This window comes from Vespa velutina, chromosome 17 (genome assembly GCF_912470025.1).
Source record: "Vespa velutina chromosome 17, iVesVel2.1, whole genome shotgun sequence".
Classification (NCBI taxonomy): Eukaryota; Metazoa; Arthropoda; class Insecta; order Hymenoptera; family Vespidae; genus Vespa; species Vespa velutina.
The window spans coordinates 3,243,361-3,258,360 of NC_062204.1; the positions used below are offsets into that span (position 1 = coordinate 3,243,361).

A 15,000-nucleotide genomic window follows, 5' to 3' on the forward strand; every position below is an offset into this window, starting at 1 on the left:
GTTTTCTTTTTATTATATAAAAAATATATATTAAAAAAAAATCAAAAAATCAAAAAAATCAAAAATATCAAAAAAATCAAAAAAATCAAAAAAATCAAAAAAATCAAAATAAAATTATCGTCGTTACGTTGAAAAGATATACGATAAGGAAGGACGTAACGTGTTCGTTCCGACATAATACCAATGGTATATATTTCTAACGTGAAATTTGGAAAGGCAAGTTTACGGTGTAATGGTCGAAACGCTTAAAAGCTCGATATCCCATGGGGCGGGGGGGAGGGATGGATGGGTGGATGGTTGGAGGGGAATAGGCAAAACTATGCGGCAATAAACTCGAAAGCGCATTCTTGGTTTCGGGCTCTTCACGTTCTCTACGAGTCGTAGTTCAACGGGCAGCTTGCCTCCTTTATCTTCTTCTTGTAGGTTGACACGGTAAAGATGAACTCGCTTGTGTTCCATTTGTACTCATCTTTCTCTTTCTCTTTCTCTCTCTCTCTCTCTCTCTCTCTCTCTCTCTCTCTCTCGCCCTCTGTTTCTTTCTTTCTCTATTTTCTTTATTACAGAGGAACAAGAAATTAAATTGCTAATGAAACTATGAACTTTCTTATTTTTCTTTTTATTTCCTTTTTTTTTCCTTAATTTCTTTCTGTCATAATCTTCATTTTCTCTATTCTCTCTCTCTCTCTCTCTCTCTCTCTCTCTCTCTCTCTCTTTTTATATTAAAATTTAAAACGAAAAATAATACACGTTAATAACAATTTATTAATTTATCATTTTATTGATTAATTAATTAATATACGTATATTATTGTCATTAAATGATCTTAGAAAGCTTATGCGTTGCAAGGAAGAAGAAAAAGAAAAAAAAAAAAAGAAAAAAAAAGAAAATAGAAGAAAGGAAAATCAAATCTCTTAATCAAATCGCGATCCTTTGCCCTACCATTATTCTTCTCCCGTTTCGCTCCATTTCCTTTCTCAATTTCGTTAGAACAACTTTGACTACATCCTACGGAAGGTCCCCTTCTAATCTCGTTTTAAACAATTAAGATGCAACTCAATCAGACGAATTATCCAAATTGATAGCAATTACTATTTGTAATTTAATAATTGTAAGACGACGAAAGAGCACAAGTGTGTTGTTTAAATTTTAATGAAATTTAGGGTATTGTTAATTGAAAAAGAATTGGGAACGTTGTAAGAGGTTAAAAAAAAAAAAAAAAAAAAAGAAAAAAGAAAAGGAAAAACAATGAAAAAGAAAAAAAAAAAAGAATAGAAAAGAATAGAGAAGAAAATAGTTTGTTAGACGTACTGATGAGATAGTCCATATGCGTGGATATATTATATATATGATATACATATAATATATATATATATAGATATATATATATATATATATTATATTATGTATATGTACTAGAGCAACTTCCTTATCCGGTCCTCTCTTTCGTGTTGGACGCTAGAGAAAGAAATCTTTAAAGCGTACTTTGATTCATAGATGGCCGCCTCGTTGGCAAGGTACAGAACGTGACCCTGCATTAAGTGTCCTATAAAATATTGCGCTCATGTAAATATCCTCGTAAAATTCCAACGAGAATGTTGCCTACCCTCTTATCCCTCTCTTATCACTTCCCTCCTCCCGCATCTTACTTGTTCTGGTCTACCCCTATGTCATCGTCAATGATACGTTCTCCTATTATTTTCATATTGACATACGAATAAACATTTTTTCTCTGTTTTTTTCTTTCTTTTTCTTTTGTTTTGTTTTGTTTTGTTTTGTTTTTTTTGTTTTGTTTTCTTAAGGGGTGACACTGGGGAGAAATTTATAGAGAAAGAGTTATTGCAGCGTCATATAAAAAGAAAATAAATAAAAATTTATTTATTTATATTTATATACATATGTAACAATTTTTATTTATTTTTCCATATATGTATATATATAGTTTTATTTATTGATATCAAGCGGATCGAACGATTTTTGAAAAAATTTCTTCTAAACGAAGAATTTCTTTGAATCCTATTGAATAATTTTAATGCAATCATTACTATTATTATAATTTAATGTAAATTGTTATATCGTAAAATTGATAATTGCATCTACACCTAGGATAATTTGTTTATATAAGTGATATGTATTTGTTTAAATAAATGAATTAATCATAATGATAATTAATCGATAATAAAGCGAGTATGAATGAAGAAAATAAAGGAAAAAAAAAAAAGATTTCATTGTTAGTCTTAGAACGACTCTTTTTTTTTTTTTTTAATGGGTGATAACGATAATATTAGAAATAATCATAACTAGTCTCACGTAGACAACAAAAATCATAGTAATTTCCCTTTTTAAAGGGTAAGTAAGCACACCAGAAAATCCAACGATATTCAAGAACTTAGCGTCTTTTCGTAGCGCGATGTGGTAGAGAACAGCCAGGACAATTTATATCCCAACGTCTGCCTCTGTATATTCAAATTTAAGCGGGCTAGCTTTGTGGCACGACGTTAGCCAGGAACGCGGAAACGCAATGTAATTTTTTCCTACGAGTTTTTACGTACGTACGTACGTACGTGTATACGTATAATAGCCTAGTCTCGTCGTAAGCTTTCGGGAATTTAAATTTGTAGATTCATTTCATCTCTTTATCTTTGTCTTTCTTTCTTTCTACGAAATTATATTGGCGCTGTGATCTGATCCGTAACGTAACGTGATTAAAACTACTAGGAAAAGAATGTACGTATTTTTCTTTTTCTTTTCCCTTTTTTTTTTTTCGTTTTGTTTTTTCTCTCTCTCTCTCTGTCTTTTCGAAGTATTATTACATATTACTTTTGAACTCGTTATACACATTATAAGCATCGATAGATTTATGAATATTTTTATTTAATGACTTTTCTAAAGTCACTTTCGATGATTTATTATTGTCTTAAGAAGGAAAATTCTATATACATAGAATTACGTAGGACAATCTAACAGAGTATAGTTATATGCAAAAGTATTACTACGTGTATCCAATTTTATCGAATATATTTTTTTCTTGGATATATAAAAGAAGAATAATGTATAAGAGAAATTTTCAAAAAGTTTGTATTATTACATAGAACTTACACATATATATATATATATAAATTGAATTCTATAAACGTAATATATAAATATAACACATAAATGTAATATCTTTCGCAATATGATTTCGTAATCAGTTGGGATTTTTTTTTTGTTTTATTATGTTTTAGTGACAGGTCTAGAGCCAGACTTCCTTTACCCGCTGCAGAACGTAACGATTCCGCAGGGTCGAGACGCTACCTTCACTTGCGTGGTGAAAAACCTCGGTGGATACCGGGTGAGTCCTTCCTCCTCCACGAGCGGAGATCACTCTGGCGGCGCCAAGGCCCGGGTAACTATTTAACCATTAACCTGTGTCCGCCTATAATGGACCTACTCTACCTTATATCTCTCTACTATATCTCCTACTACTACTACTTACTACTACTATCTCACTATCACTATTAACATCACCCAATACTACTATTACTACTACTATTATTACTATTGCCATCACCAGCAGAGCACTATCACTATTATTACTTAACCGCACTACCACCATCACCAATACAATCAACACCATTACCAATACAACCACCACCACCACCACCACCACCACCACCACCACCAGCACCACCACCACCACCACCACCAGCACCACCACCACCACCAGCACCACCATCACTACCAGCACCATCACGCGCGCGTGCCTGCACCTCTCACAGCATTGCATTTAACTGCACTACCGCCCGGCTATGAAAAAGAAAACCACAGCAGCAGCCGCCAGCAGCATCACCGGCAGCCACCTCTGTGTACGACGTCCTCTTTCCCCTCCCTCCCTCCCTACCTACCTACCTATCTTCTCTCTCTCTTTTTCTTTCTCTCTTTCTCTCTTTCCGTTTCTATCTATCTCTTTTCTGCTCTAACCTTTCCAGAGACCACTACGTCGACCTCATCCCGATCCTCTTCGACCCTCGATCCACGCGACCAAACTCTCGCGCGCTCGCAAATTAAACTTTCCGACTCGTTACGCTCCCTCTTTCCCTTTCACTCTCTCTCTCTCTCTCTCTCTCTCTCTCTCTCTCTCTCTCTCTCTCTCTCTCTCTCTCTCTCTCTTGTTTTCTTCACCCTTTTACTCTACTCTTCTTGCTTTCACCTTTTTTCCTTTACTTTTTATTTTTTAATCTTATTTTTTCTTTTTTCGTTTTCCTTTTCCTTTCCTTACCTTACCTTTCCCTTACCTTTACCTTACCTTTTCTTTTCTTTGCTCTTTGTTGTAAAAGTACGATGAAAGAAGAGAATCCTATTCGTTTCATTTTTCTTTGTGGTTTCCTACGTTTTTGTGTTAAGTAATAGAATCGGTCCTTTTTTTTTTCTTCTTCTTCTTCTTCTACTTCTTCTTCTTCTTCTTCTTCTTCTTTTTAAATTATTAGTTGTATTTTTTTCTGGTAACTTTTGTTCGTAAGAAAGTATAAATTTTTCTTGAGAGAGAGAGAGAGAGAGAGAGAGAGTGAGGAGAGTAAAGGAAGGCAGGGAAAAGGGAAAGATGGAGAAGGAGATATCTTTTCATTTTTAAAATTAGTATCACTTCTTATAGCGGATTATTTTGAAGAAAATAACGTGCAATTATTTCTCACATTATATTATATATGTGTACATATTTTTCGTTTATAAAAGAATACATATGTATATATATATATATATATATATATATATATATATATATATATACATATTTGTTTTGTATTCTTCTCGTCGTTGTTTACTACGACGAATTCTTTTTCTTCAATTCGCTTTGAGAAAAATTCGATCGTCGATTTTTCACCTTTCTATTTTTAAAACGTAAAAGCGCTTAAACACATTTTGAAAATAGTTTAGAGCTGTTCGAAATGTTCAAACAATGATTGTTCCCGTTTTGTATTTTTCAAGATACTTATGTACTTACGTACCTTTTAATCGCGAGCAATAACGAGGGTTGAAAATCAACGAATGGTTTTCGTTAAATCGTCCTCTCCGTCTCATCCCAAAAAAAACTCCTTTTTTTTTTTTTTAAATCCTTTTCTTTCTTTCTCTCTCCTTTTTTTCTTTTCTTTTTTGTTCTTTCTTCCTTCTCTCCCCTCTCATTCTCCCTCTCTTCTTCCTTTTTCTTTTTCCTTCCTCTTCCTTCTGTTGTTACTACGAACCCACCCACTTTCCTCCTTCTCTCTCTCTCTCTCTCTCCCTCTCTCCCCTCCTTCCGTGAATATATTTAATGGAAGTACAAGTCTAGCATATTGATGAGTTTAGATTGTAAAGTAGAGGAAGTGTAACGTGGCGGATACACCTCGCCCGAACGAAACAGCCCGAAAGCGACTACGACGTTTAAACGATGAATTACATTTCACGAACTTCCGTAATTTCCCTAGCCGTACCCGCGTATACTTAAGAAAAGATAAACGTAATCCATCGAAAATCTACGATATAATAGACATAGGATGCAATATTTATGAACGATCGTAATTTTTAATCGGGAACAAACAAAAAAAAAATATATATATATATATATATATATAGGTATCATACAGAATAGAAAGAAAAAGTAAAAAGGAGAAGTACAAAAGGAATTAATGAAAATTATTAAATCATTTGGTACAGCGTTCGGATAATAATCGTCTGAGATAATTTGCAAGCTAATTATGAAGAAAAAAAAAAAAAAAAAAGAAAAAGAAATCTATTCGATCGTACTAAATCTATCGAAATTATATTCTATCTCTATTAATTTTATTTAATCTGTTAATTGTATAGTTTGTTTTTATTTATTTATTTATTTATTTATTTATTTTATCGTATTTTTTTTCTTTCTCGTTTTTTATTTTTTATAAATTTGTATTTCCATGATAAATACAAATCAAGAAATTTACGGGATATACTCGTAATGCGAAAGAATCAAAAAAGAAAAAAAACAACAATAAGAAAAAAAAAAAAGGAAAGAAGGAAAAAGAAGGATAAATATTTTGGTTTAGTTTGAAGAAAATGATGTTGAAGAAGAAACGAAAGAAAACAAAAGATTTATTTATTAAAGAATAATTGTTTGCTCCTAAGCATACAATTTTTCGGTACACAACTTTTCGGTAAATCTATATACCATATACATATACATATATATATATATATATATTTTTTTTTTATTTTCCCCCTGTTTTTATTGTAATTGGGTTTACTTGTTTTCCTTTTTTTTTTTTTTCTTTCTTTTTTTTTTGTTTCCTTTTTTTTTATATGTTTGTTCGGTCTTTTTTTCGAACCACAAAATTTCATCGCAATAATTCTTTTTCGCGGGACATTTCGGCGAGCGGCGTTGAGCGTAGAGCGTTTGATTTTAATCAAACGCATACATACCACACACACACACACACACACACACAAAATGTTGAAGTTTATAACTTGTAGCAAAAGCGATTACTTTCGGTAACGTTCTCATGCTTAAACTTTCTATTATGCGATATAGATACAGGTATACCGTCGAACGATTATTCTTCACCTCGAAGTCACACTCGTTAACGATCCACTGTCCCTCTCTCTCTCTCTCTCTCTCTCTCTCTATATATATATATATATATATATATATATATATATATAATTTTGATAATGAGATTAAATTGATTATAACTATCTTTTACTTTTTTCCGATTATTCGACTATCGAATTCGTATCGAATTAGAAACATTCGATTTACGTTTGGCTCTATTACTTTTCTTTGATTAATCAATCGATTAGAAATTAAATTATTACAAGTGACACACATACACAGAAAGACATATATACATATATACGTACATACGTGCGAGAGAAAAATGATTTTATCGTATGAAATTTACTTTGAGAAATTTTAATCGGATTAAAGTCACCGTCAATTCTATACGAATTATTTATATTAGTATATAAGAATAAAAGACCAATTTAACAAATCGATTGTTCGATTTTCGTCTGTCCAATTAAATCTGATCAATTAATTAAAGGATTAATTAATTACATAATTAATTAATTAATTTATTTATTTATTATTATTATTGTTATTATTATTATTTGTCGGATTGACAAAAATGTTATCCAACGTAATATTATCGTTAGGACAATGCCATTGTAGAAAATAGCTGAGCAGAGTAAAGTTTAGAGGACGCATGGGAAATAAAAAGAAAGAAACTAATTAAAGGCTCCGGCGTATGGCTCCGGCGTATGGCTCCGGCCTTAAAAAAGCTTGTTAGCGTTAAAAATGTTCCACCGTTAATAAGCATAATTGCTTCGCTGGACGACGATCGCGAGAGAGAAAGAGAGAGAGAGAGAGTTGCTGTGTATTAGTATATTCGTATGCATATATATATATATATTTATATATTTTATACTACTTGCCGCTCGCCATCGAGTATGATGATTCAGTAATTTTTTTTAACGAGTTCGACACACATATAAACGAAAGAAGCATCCTAAATTATCGATGAGACAATATACGCGATGGAGTACATTCTGTATGTATATTATATAATATATTTTTCTTTTTTTTTTTTCCTTTTTTTTCTTTCTTTTTTTCTTTTTCCTTTAATTCACATCTTTCTACTTTCACATATCATTTTATTATCTCATTATCTTTTTATTATATGAAATATATCAGTCGTGTATCTACAATATCTATATATATATATATATATATATTTTTTTTTTTTTTTAAGTAAATAAAATTCATCTGTGATCATATCAATGGAAAAACTTGTTTTGGATAGATCTAATATAAAATCAGAGATTCATCGAATGTATTGAAATTCGAATTTCTCGTGAAATTTGTTCGTTGCTTTTTTTTATTTCCATTCTCGTTTTTTTTTTCTTCTTCTTCTTCTTCTCTCTTTTTTTATATATTTTTTCTTTCTTTCTTTTTTTTTTTTTTTTTCTTTTCCTCTCGTAGTAAATATTCGTGCATTTTCGTACGTACATTCAATAAACGTATATATATATATATATATATATATATATATATATATATATATACGTATGTAACATACGTTGGCAAATCTTGGGGAAAGAAAAGTCAGGAAAGTTAAATAAGACGTTAAAGTTCCTCTCTACTGAGAGACTAGTTGAAGATAATAAACATACATTTTACAGTTCCAGCGAGGAACGATCGTCCCGTTATAAAGTTTCGAGTTCCATCGACAGGACATGTTCGAGATGGTTCTCGAACTCGTTTCGGTCGTTCTACTTTCGACTGAAAGTAATCGAAAGGAATTTGCCGTTAGAAATTCAATTCAATGATATATATATATATATATATATATATATATATATATATATATATATATACGTATTAACTTTTATTCAATTAATTAATTTATCGAAAATGTATAATAAGCTTTCTGGCTTTTTCCAGCTTTGACGCTTACGTTAGTAAAACGTGGTGATATGAAGGTGATACCGCCCGTCCACCCGCACCGTCCGCCCTGTAGTTCGTAGTCATCATACATCCCCGAATTGATCATATAATTAAATCATTGAAATACATATACATATACATATGTATATATATATATATATCTATCTCTCTTTTATTAATATAACAATTAATATAGTACAAGTAGTGATTAAATCTAGTAGAGTATTTTATAAACCCAATGAAAAAACAAAATTAGAGATCGAAATACATATAATCGATCTGTATAAATGATGTCCAACAAATTATTCGTTATTAGAATTATAAATATATTATTATTTATGCTTCGATCGTAGATAACATAGATAATTGATAAGACGTACGTTTAGGGCATGGTTTTACCTTTAAAATGGTCCTCGTTTCGTCTCTTTATGATTTCTAGTTCCAGAGATATTCGCTTTCGAAAGATTGACGAATTATAATAAGAAAAAATATGTTATATCTACGTATACATATATATATATATATATATATATATATATATATATATATTCAATGGTGAAGTTTCTCAATGGTTACCAGTTCCAAGAATTTTATATAGGTTAGTGTACTACTTACTACTGATAGTAAAATGGCGGACTGTCTGGCTAGTCTTTTTCTCGTTTCTTTTTCTCCTTCTTTTTTTTTCTTCTTTCTTTCTCTTTTACATGAATGGACGGCGCCGAGCCAATTCCAAGAATCAATATAGGTCAGCGAGACGCTCCTTATAAGGTAATACGTTACTCATCTGTCTCGTATGACGAATGCAATTCATTGACAATATTTTTCTAAGAAATTATATAGGTCAGTGGGCCAGTAAAACAGCTGATTGACCCATATATACAGGGTGACTTTTTCCAAAAGGATTTTTTTTTTTTTTTTAAGCCAACGAAGCGGATTTTCTTTTTATTAACGTTCCTAATAGAATATAATTTAAATTGTTTCGTAATAATTATAGAAATATATATCACGTGTGCTGGTAATATTATATATATATATATATATATATATATAGGGTGATCATTTTGAAGAGGACTTTTCTTTATTAATCGAAACGAAGGGAAAGATTGTTTTTTTTTTTGTTTGTTTATTTAACGGAAATAAATAAATCGTTCTGTTAGTAATACGGATTGATACGTATCGATATTTTATATACAGGGTGACCATTTTGAAAAGGACTTTTCTTTATTAATCGAAACGAAAGATTTTCTTTTTTTTTTCGTTTATTTAATGGAAATAAATAATTTATTTAGTTAGTAATACGGATTAATAAAACGTATCGATATTTTATATATAGGGTGACCATTTTGAAAAGAATTTTTCTTTATCAAAGATTATATATTTAAAAAGAAATGGATTATTAACGATTTAACCGGGGACGAATGAATTGTTCGTAAGAAATATTGGACGCTGAAATTTTATATACATGGTGTCCATTTCGAAAAGGACTTTTTCAAAATTAATAAAATGTTCGATTTATTTTTATTTTAAATAAAAATATTACCCGCACTTTTTTTCTTTTTATCAGTGTAACTTTTGTTATAAACGATTCGACCATATTATACAAGGTGTGTACTTTCAAAAAGGGATTTTTTTGATTTTTGTTTCCCAATGACGGTGACGACGAGGCATGTCACGATGCATGTGTACGCGATTGAGAGATATCAGAGAGATGAAGTTGCATGAGCATGTTCTCTTTCTCCCTTCTCCCCTCTCCTTCCCTCCTCTCCCCTCCGACGTCACCCTCCACCCCCATATAAGCACAAATTTAGATAATAAATAAAAATAATAAAAGTGAAAAGGAGTAGAATTTTTAATGGGAAGGGTGGGGAGGGAGGGTGGGAGGGAGGGGGGGGAGGTTAAAGGAAGAAGGAAAAATAAAAAAAGAAAAGAACTTTTACTTAATGTTTCGATCCAATGTCCAAGATTTCTCTTCATTTCCGTGCATTATACAAAGATTATATATCTAACGTAGTAATTTAATTTAATGAGAAATGGTTCTTAACGACATCGTTAAAATTGACGGTATAATGATACACACGTGGCCATTCAATCGAACGATCATACGTGTAAATGACCAGCGAGAGTACGTTTCGATGTAACGTAAGAATCGTTTAAACGCGCTGCAAACACACACACACACACACACACACATTCGAAAATAGAAAAAGACCTTTGCCTTTCTGAAAAAAAAAAAAAAAAAAGAAAAAAGAAAAAAGAAAAAGAAAAAGAAATGAAAATATAAAAATAAAAACGGGAGAAAATATTCTATAGGAAAGCGAGGAGGTGTGTGTGTATGTGTGTGTGTGTGTGTGTGTGTAAATCGAAAAGGTACATCCGGTCTAAACGTGAACTGTGAACAAGGTGGACAAAGCGAAAAGTTCAGTGAATGTATATAAGTATACTATATATACGTGTGTGTGTGTGTGTGTGTATATATATACACAAAGAAGAAAAGAAAAAGCAAAGGATAGAGTAATAAAAATAGAAAAAATGAAAGAGAGAGAGAGAGAGAGAGAGAGAGAGAGAGAGAGAACTTATACAAGGTGCCTCATTAAACTCGATCATAAAAATGAATCATTCTGCTAAACATAAGAAACAATTTATCTTATCTTTCAAAGAAAGAAAAAGAAAAAAAAAAAGGGAAAAGAAAACAAATACTTTTCTTATCCTTTCGAAGTTTCTACTCGTTCTTTTCTTTTTTCTTTCTCTTTTTTCAAGGTCATACTTATTTCCTTCGAAGTATCTTTCTTAAGGGTAACGATACAATCGAAAAAGTATACGTTCCGAAGTAAGCAAGTTTAAATGGCACACCCCATGTATAAGGATAGCCGGAAAGAAAGTTTTAATTAGCGAGTTTATCCATTTATTTGCATGCCGTTGAAAGGAACAGAAGCATCCTCCTCTATCTGTCTGTGGAGAAATAGGAGAAGGAGGAGGAGGAAGAGAGTCTCGTCTTTTCTCTTTTCGAAGAGAGAGAGAGAGAGAGAGAGAGAGAGAGAGGATAAGAAATAAAAATTACGAAATGAAAAATACGAAATACGAAAAAAAGAAAAAAAAAATGGAGAAAAATTAAAGTAAAAGCAACCTAAAAATAAAAAGAAAGAGAGAGAGAGAGAGAAAGAGAGAGAAAGAGAAGAAACGATGATACAGAATTGCAATGGTGGATTGCGAGAAGGAGAAAGAGGTGAAGGTAGCACGAGGAGGAGGGAGGAGAGGCACGTAAGTTTGCCGAAGGGAGAGTTGAAGTGGCGGAAAGAGAGAAAGGAAGGATATGGAGGAGGAGGAGAAAGGTGGAAGCGAAGGGAAGAGTGTGTGGGAGTATGGGGAGTGGGGGGGAGGTTTGAAGATGGAGAAAGAGGGAGGGAGATGGAGGAACGATGGAGGGAAATAAACGAGGTGTGCTAGGTAGACTGGACCGAGCCTCCTGATCTCGACAATGGCCGACAATAGAACGCCGACTATGGTTTTGCATATGAAAGAGGAACGAGAATGGAGCCCAGCCAAAGATAGATGCACGCTTCGCGATATTATATCTGACTCTTCTCTTCGCTTCTCACCACCCTTCATCCCACTTCTCCTTTAACAACCCTCTCTCTTACTCTTTCTCTCTCTCTCACACACACACACACACATACACACACACTCTCTCTCTCTCTCTCTCTGTGTGAGTCCTTCCGTTTATCCATCGTCTCTCTTACCGACGAAGGGCGGAACGATCGTAAGTCGAAAATATCCGGGAGGGAAGACCCTTCAAGAAGAGAGGATAACCTCCTCGAGATTCTTTATCTCTTTTAACGAGCCTCTTCTTCTTTCGCACTTGACTCTTCCTCTCCTTCCACCCTCCCCTCTCTCTCTCTCTCTCTCTCTCTCTCTCTCTCTCTGTCTTTCTCTAAATATTCGTGCAATATTGGTAATTGTAAGAGGAAAGAGAATTGATTTCAATATATTCGTAATATTGTTTTCTCCTTTCTATTCGAGTAATTTAATAAAAAAAAATAAAATAAAAAAAAAAAGAGATAAGGAGCAAAAAATATACAATCAAATTTTTGTATATATATATATATATATATATATATATCTTTAATATGATAATTTATCTAAAGTTATAGTTATAGTTATCTATTATCATTCTGTTCTTACTTAGTTGATATTTTTCTATAAAGGCATACATGCATAGAGAAAGAGAAAGAGAGAGAGAGAGAGAGAGAGAGAGAGAGAGAGGGAGAGAGAGAGAGAGAGAGATTCACATATAAAGCCTTTGTAATATTCACGGTGTCACGTTTCCGTTCTCGATACATTTACCAACACAATAGACGTACCTTCGTCCTTTCCCCATAATCAACTCGATCGATGTAATATCGATAGAACTAGACACCCTTTCGTTCCGTCGTTCGTTCGTTCGTTCGTTCGTTCGTTCGTTCATTCCGTCGTTCCTTCGTCTCGTCCGAAGGAACTTTGTATAATCGAGGAAACCCTAGCGGTTTTGACGAAAATGAGAGGAGAGAAGAGAATATGAGAAGATACAAGTTCGAAGTATATAGCTTTTAGTAAACGGGGGAGGAAGTTGATGTTGAAGCACTCATCTCACCTTCTCCATCATCAAAAGTTTCCACAAAATTACTAGAACGTCATACGAGTATGTAACTTAAAGTAGCTTGGATATACGTACGTACATCGTGTTACAATATTGAAAGAAAAAAGATCTAATCTTTCGGATTGTTTAGATTATCTATAAATTTTTTATCTTTTCTTCGTCTTCTTATCTAAAGGGGAGAGAGAGAGAGAGATAGAGAACAAAAAGAAAGAAAGAAAGAAAGAAATAAGATATAAGGTTGACGAAGCGAAACGTCGGAGCAAAATGTTCGGCATCCGGCCTCGTAGCTATTCTTTTTTTTTTGTATTGCAGGAACGAAAGATAAAAAGAGGTCTTGATAGGTGAGGAAAGAGAAAGAGAGAGAGAGAGGGGTGGGGACGGAGGAGAGTAGAGGGCTTGGGTTGAGTAGAGAGGAAAAAAAGAAGAAAGAGGAGGAGGAGGAGGAGAAAAAAAAGGAGGAAAAAGGGAGGAGAACGTGAGCTTAGCATACTCCGCATAATGTATTATAAGTGGAGGCGCACTCGCAGGGCCATCACTACCAAACACTCGAGGCCCTCCTTCTCTCTTCTCTTCTCTTCTTTTCTCTTCTTCCTTTTCCTCCTCCTCCTTCTGCTTTTCCTCTCTTCTTTCCTCTTTCCGTTCTATTCCTTTCTCTTTTTATTCTTTGCCAGGGATCTTCGGTTAAGGCTTTTCTACCTTCCGTACCTCTCTTTCTCTCTCTCTCTCTCTCTCTCTCTCTTTCTCTATCTGTCTGTCTCTCTCTCTCCCTCTCTCTATCTCTATCTCTATCTCTCTCTATCTCTCTATACACTCCACTTTCGAGTTATCGATAAGAACCGCAGACCTCTTTTGTCGGTTGATAGATAGCCTTTCAGAACGACGCGAGGTCAGATACTCGACATTGCCGGGGAGTTCAATTTCGTGCCAATAATATCTATGCGACGCGAAAGAGCATAGGGGTGGGGGGGGGAGGGAGGAGGGTGGGGGGGTGGTAGGTGTCGAGATAGTTTGGAATGAGGAGGTGGTGGTGCATGAACGCAGGTTAAGGGACGAAGGGGACAAGACCAGAAGGATAGAGACTAGGGATTGAGAAGGGAAAGGGAGAAAGGTTAAGGTGGGGATTGATTTTTACGCGATCCCTTATCGGCGAAATAACGGGGGATGGTGGGGGGGGAGGAAGAAAAAAAGAAAGAAAAAAAAGAGTAACACGCATCTCTTCTCGTTTTATCGTCTATTGTATAATAAATCGAATTATATTCAAAGGATTTTAACGATCGATGGGGGATCTCTACGATCGATGGGATCGAGATCGTTGGTATGTGTGTATATATATTTATATATATATATATATATATCGAGGGAAATTTTTAATACATGTCTTTTTTTCTTCATTGATCTTTTCTTTTTTCTTTTTTTTTTCTGTTTTTTCTTTTTCTCTCTATATTTTTTAATCTTGCTTTCTTTCTTTTCTCTAAGTACAGAGGGAATTGAAGAGAGATCTCCTCGTCAAAATTTATTTATTAGATATAAGGGGAAAGGGGGTGGGGTGGTGGGGAGGGGAGCGGGAAAGAAATGTCTCTCTTTTTTTATCTTTTTTTCTTTTATCTTTTATTATTATTATTATTGTTATTATTATTATTATTATTATTATTATTATTATTATTTCTCTCGAATCGACGATTTTTCGAGAATCTAATTTGTTTTGATCTTGAAACGCTAAGAAAAGGGATTACTGAGAAACGGGTTTGTGAGGTCAGGTAGCGTGGATCAAGGCGGACACCAAGGCGATCTTAGCGATTCACGAACACGTCATCACTAATAACGCTCGTCTGTCGGTGACGCACAATGATCAGAACACCTGGACGTTGAATATACGGGGAGCTAGGAAGGAGGATGGAGGTGTTTATATGTGCCAAGTTAACACGAATCCAATGAA

General features: G+C 33.5%; 1 protein-coding gene across 12 annotated transcripts in view; it reads left to right on the forward strand.

Moving 5' to 3' along the window:
• The window catches only part of LOC124955272 (lachesin), a 141,165-nt gene that overhangs the window by 107,062 nt on the left and 19,103 nt on the right, over positions 1-15,000 (forward strand). For 10 of the 12 annotated variants that reach the window (XR_007102817.1, XM_047509457.1, XM_047509456.1 and 7 more), the window contains 2 exons: positions 3,225-3,385; positions 14,822-15,000. The exon at positions 14,822-15,000 is cut by the window's right edge and continues 7 nt beyond it. Coding sequence is in view for 11 of the 12 variants with exons in the window: in XM_047509457.1 (XP_047365413.1) it covers positions 3,225-3,385; positions 14,822-15,000 (340 nt within the window). In the remaining variant the exon portion in view is untranslated. Of the gene's footprint in view, positions 1-3,224; positions 3,386-14,816 lie in introns of all 12 variants that reach the window. The other 2 variants (XM_047509461.1, XM_047509465.1) reach the window with 2 other exon arrangements.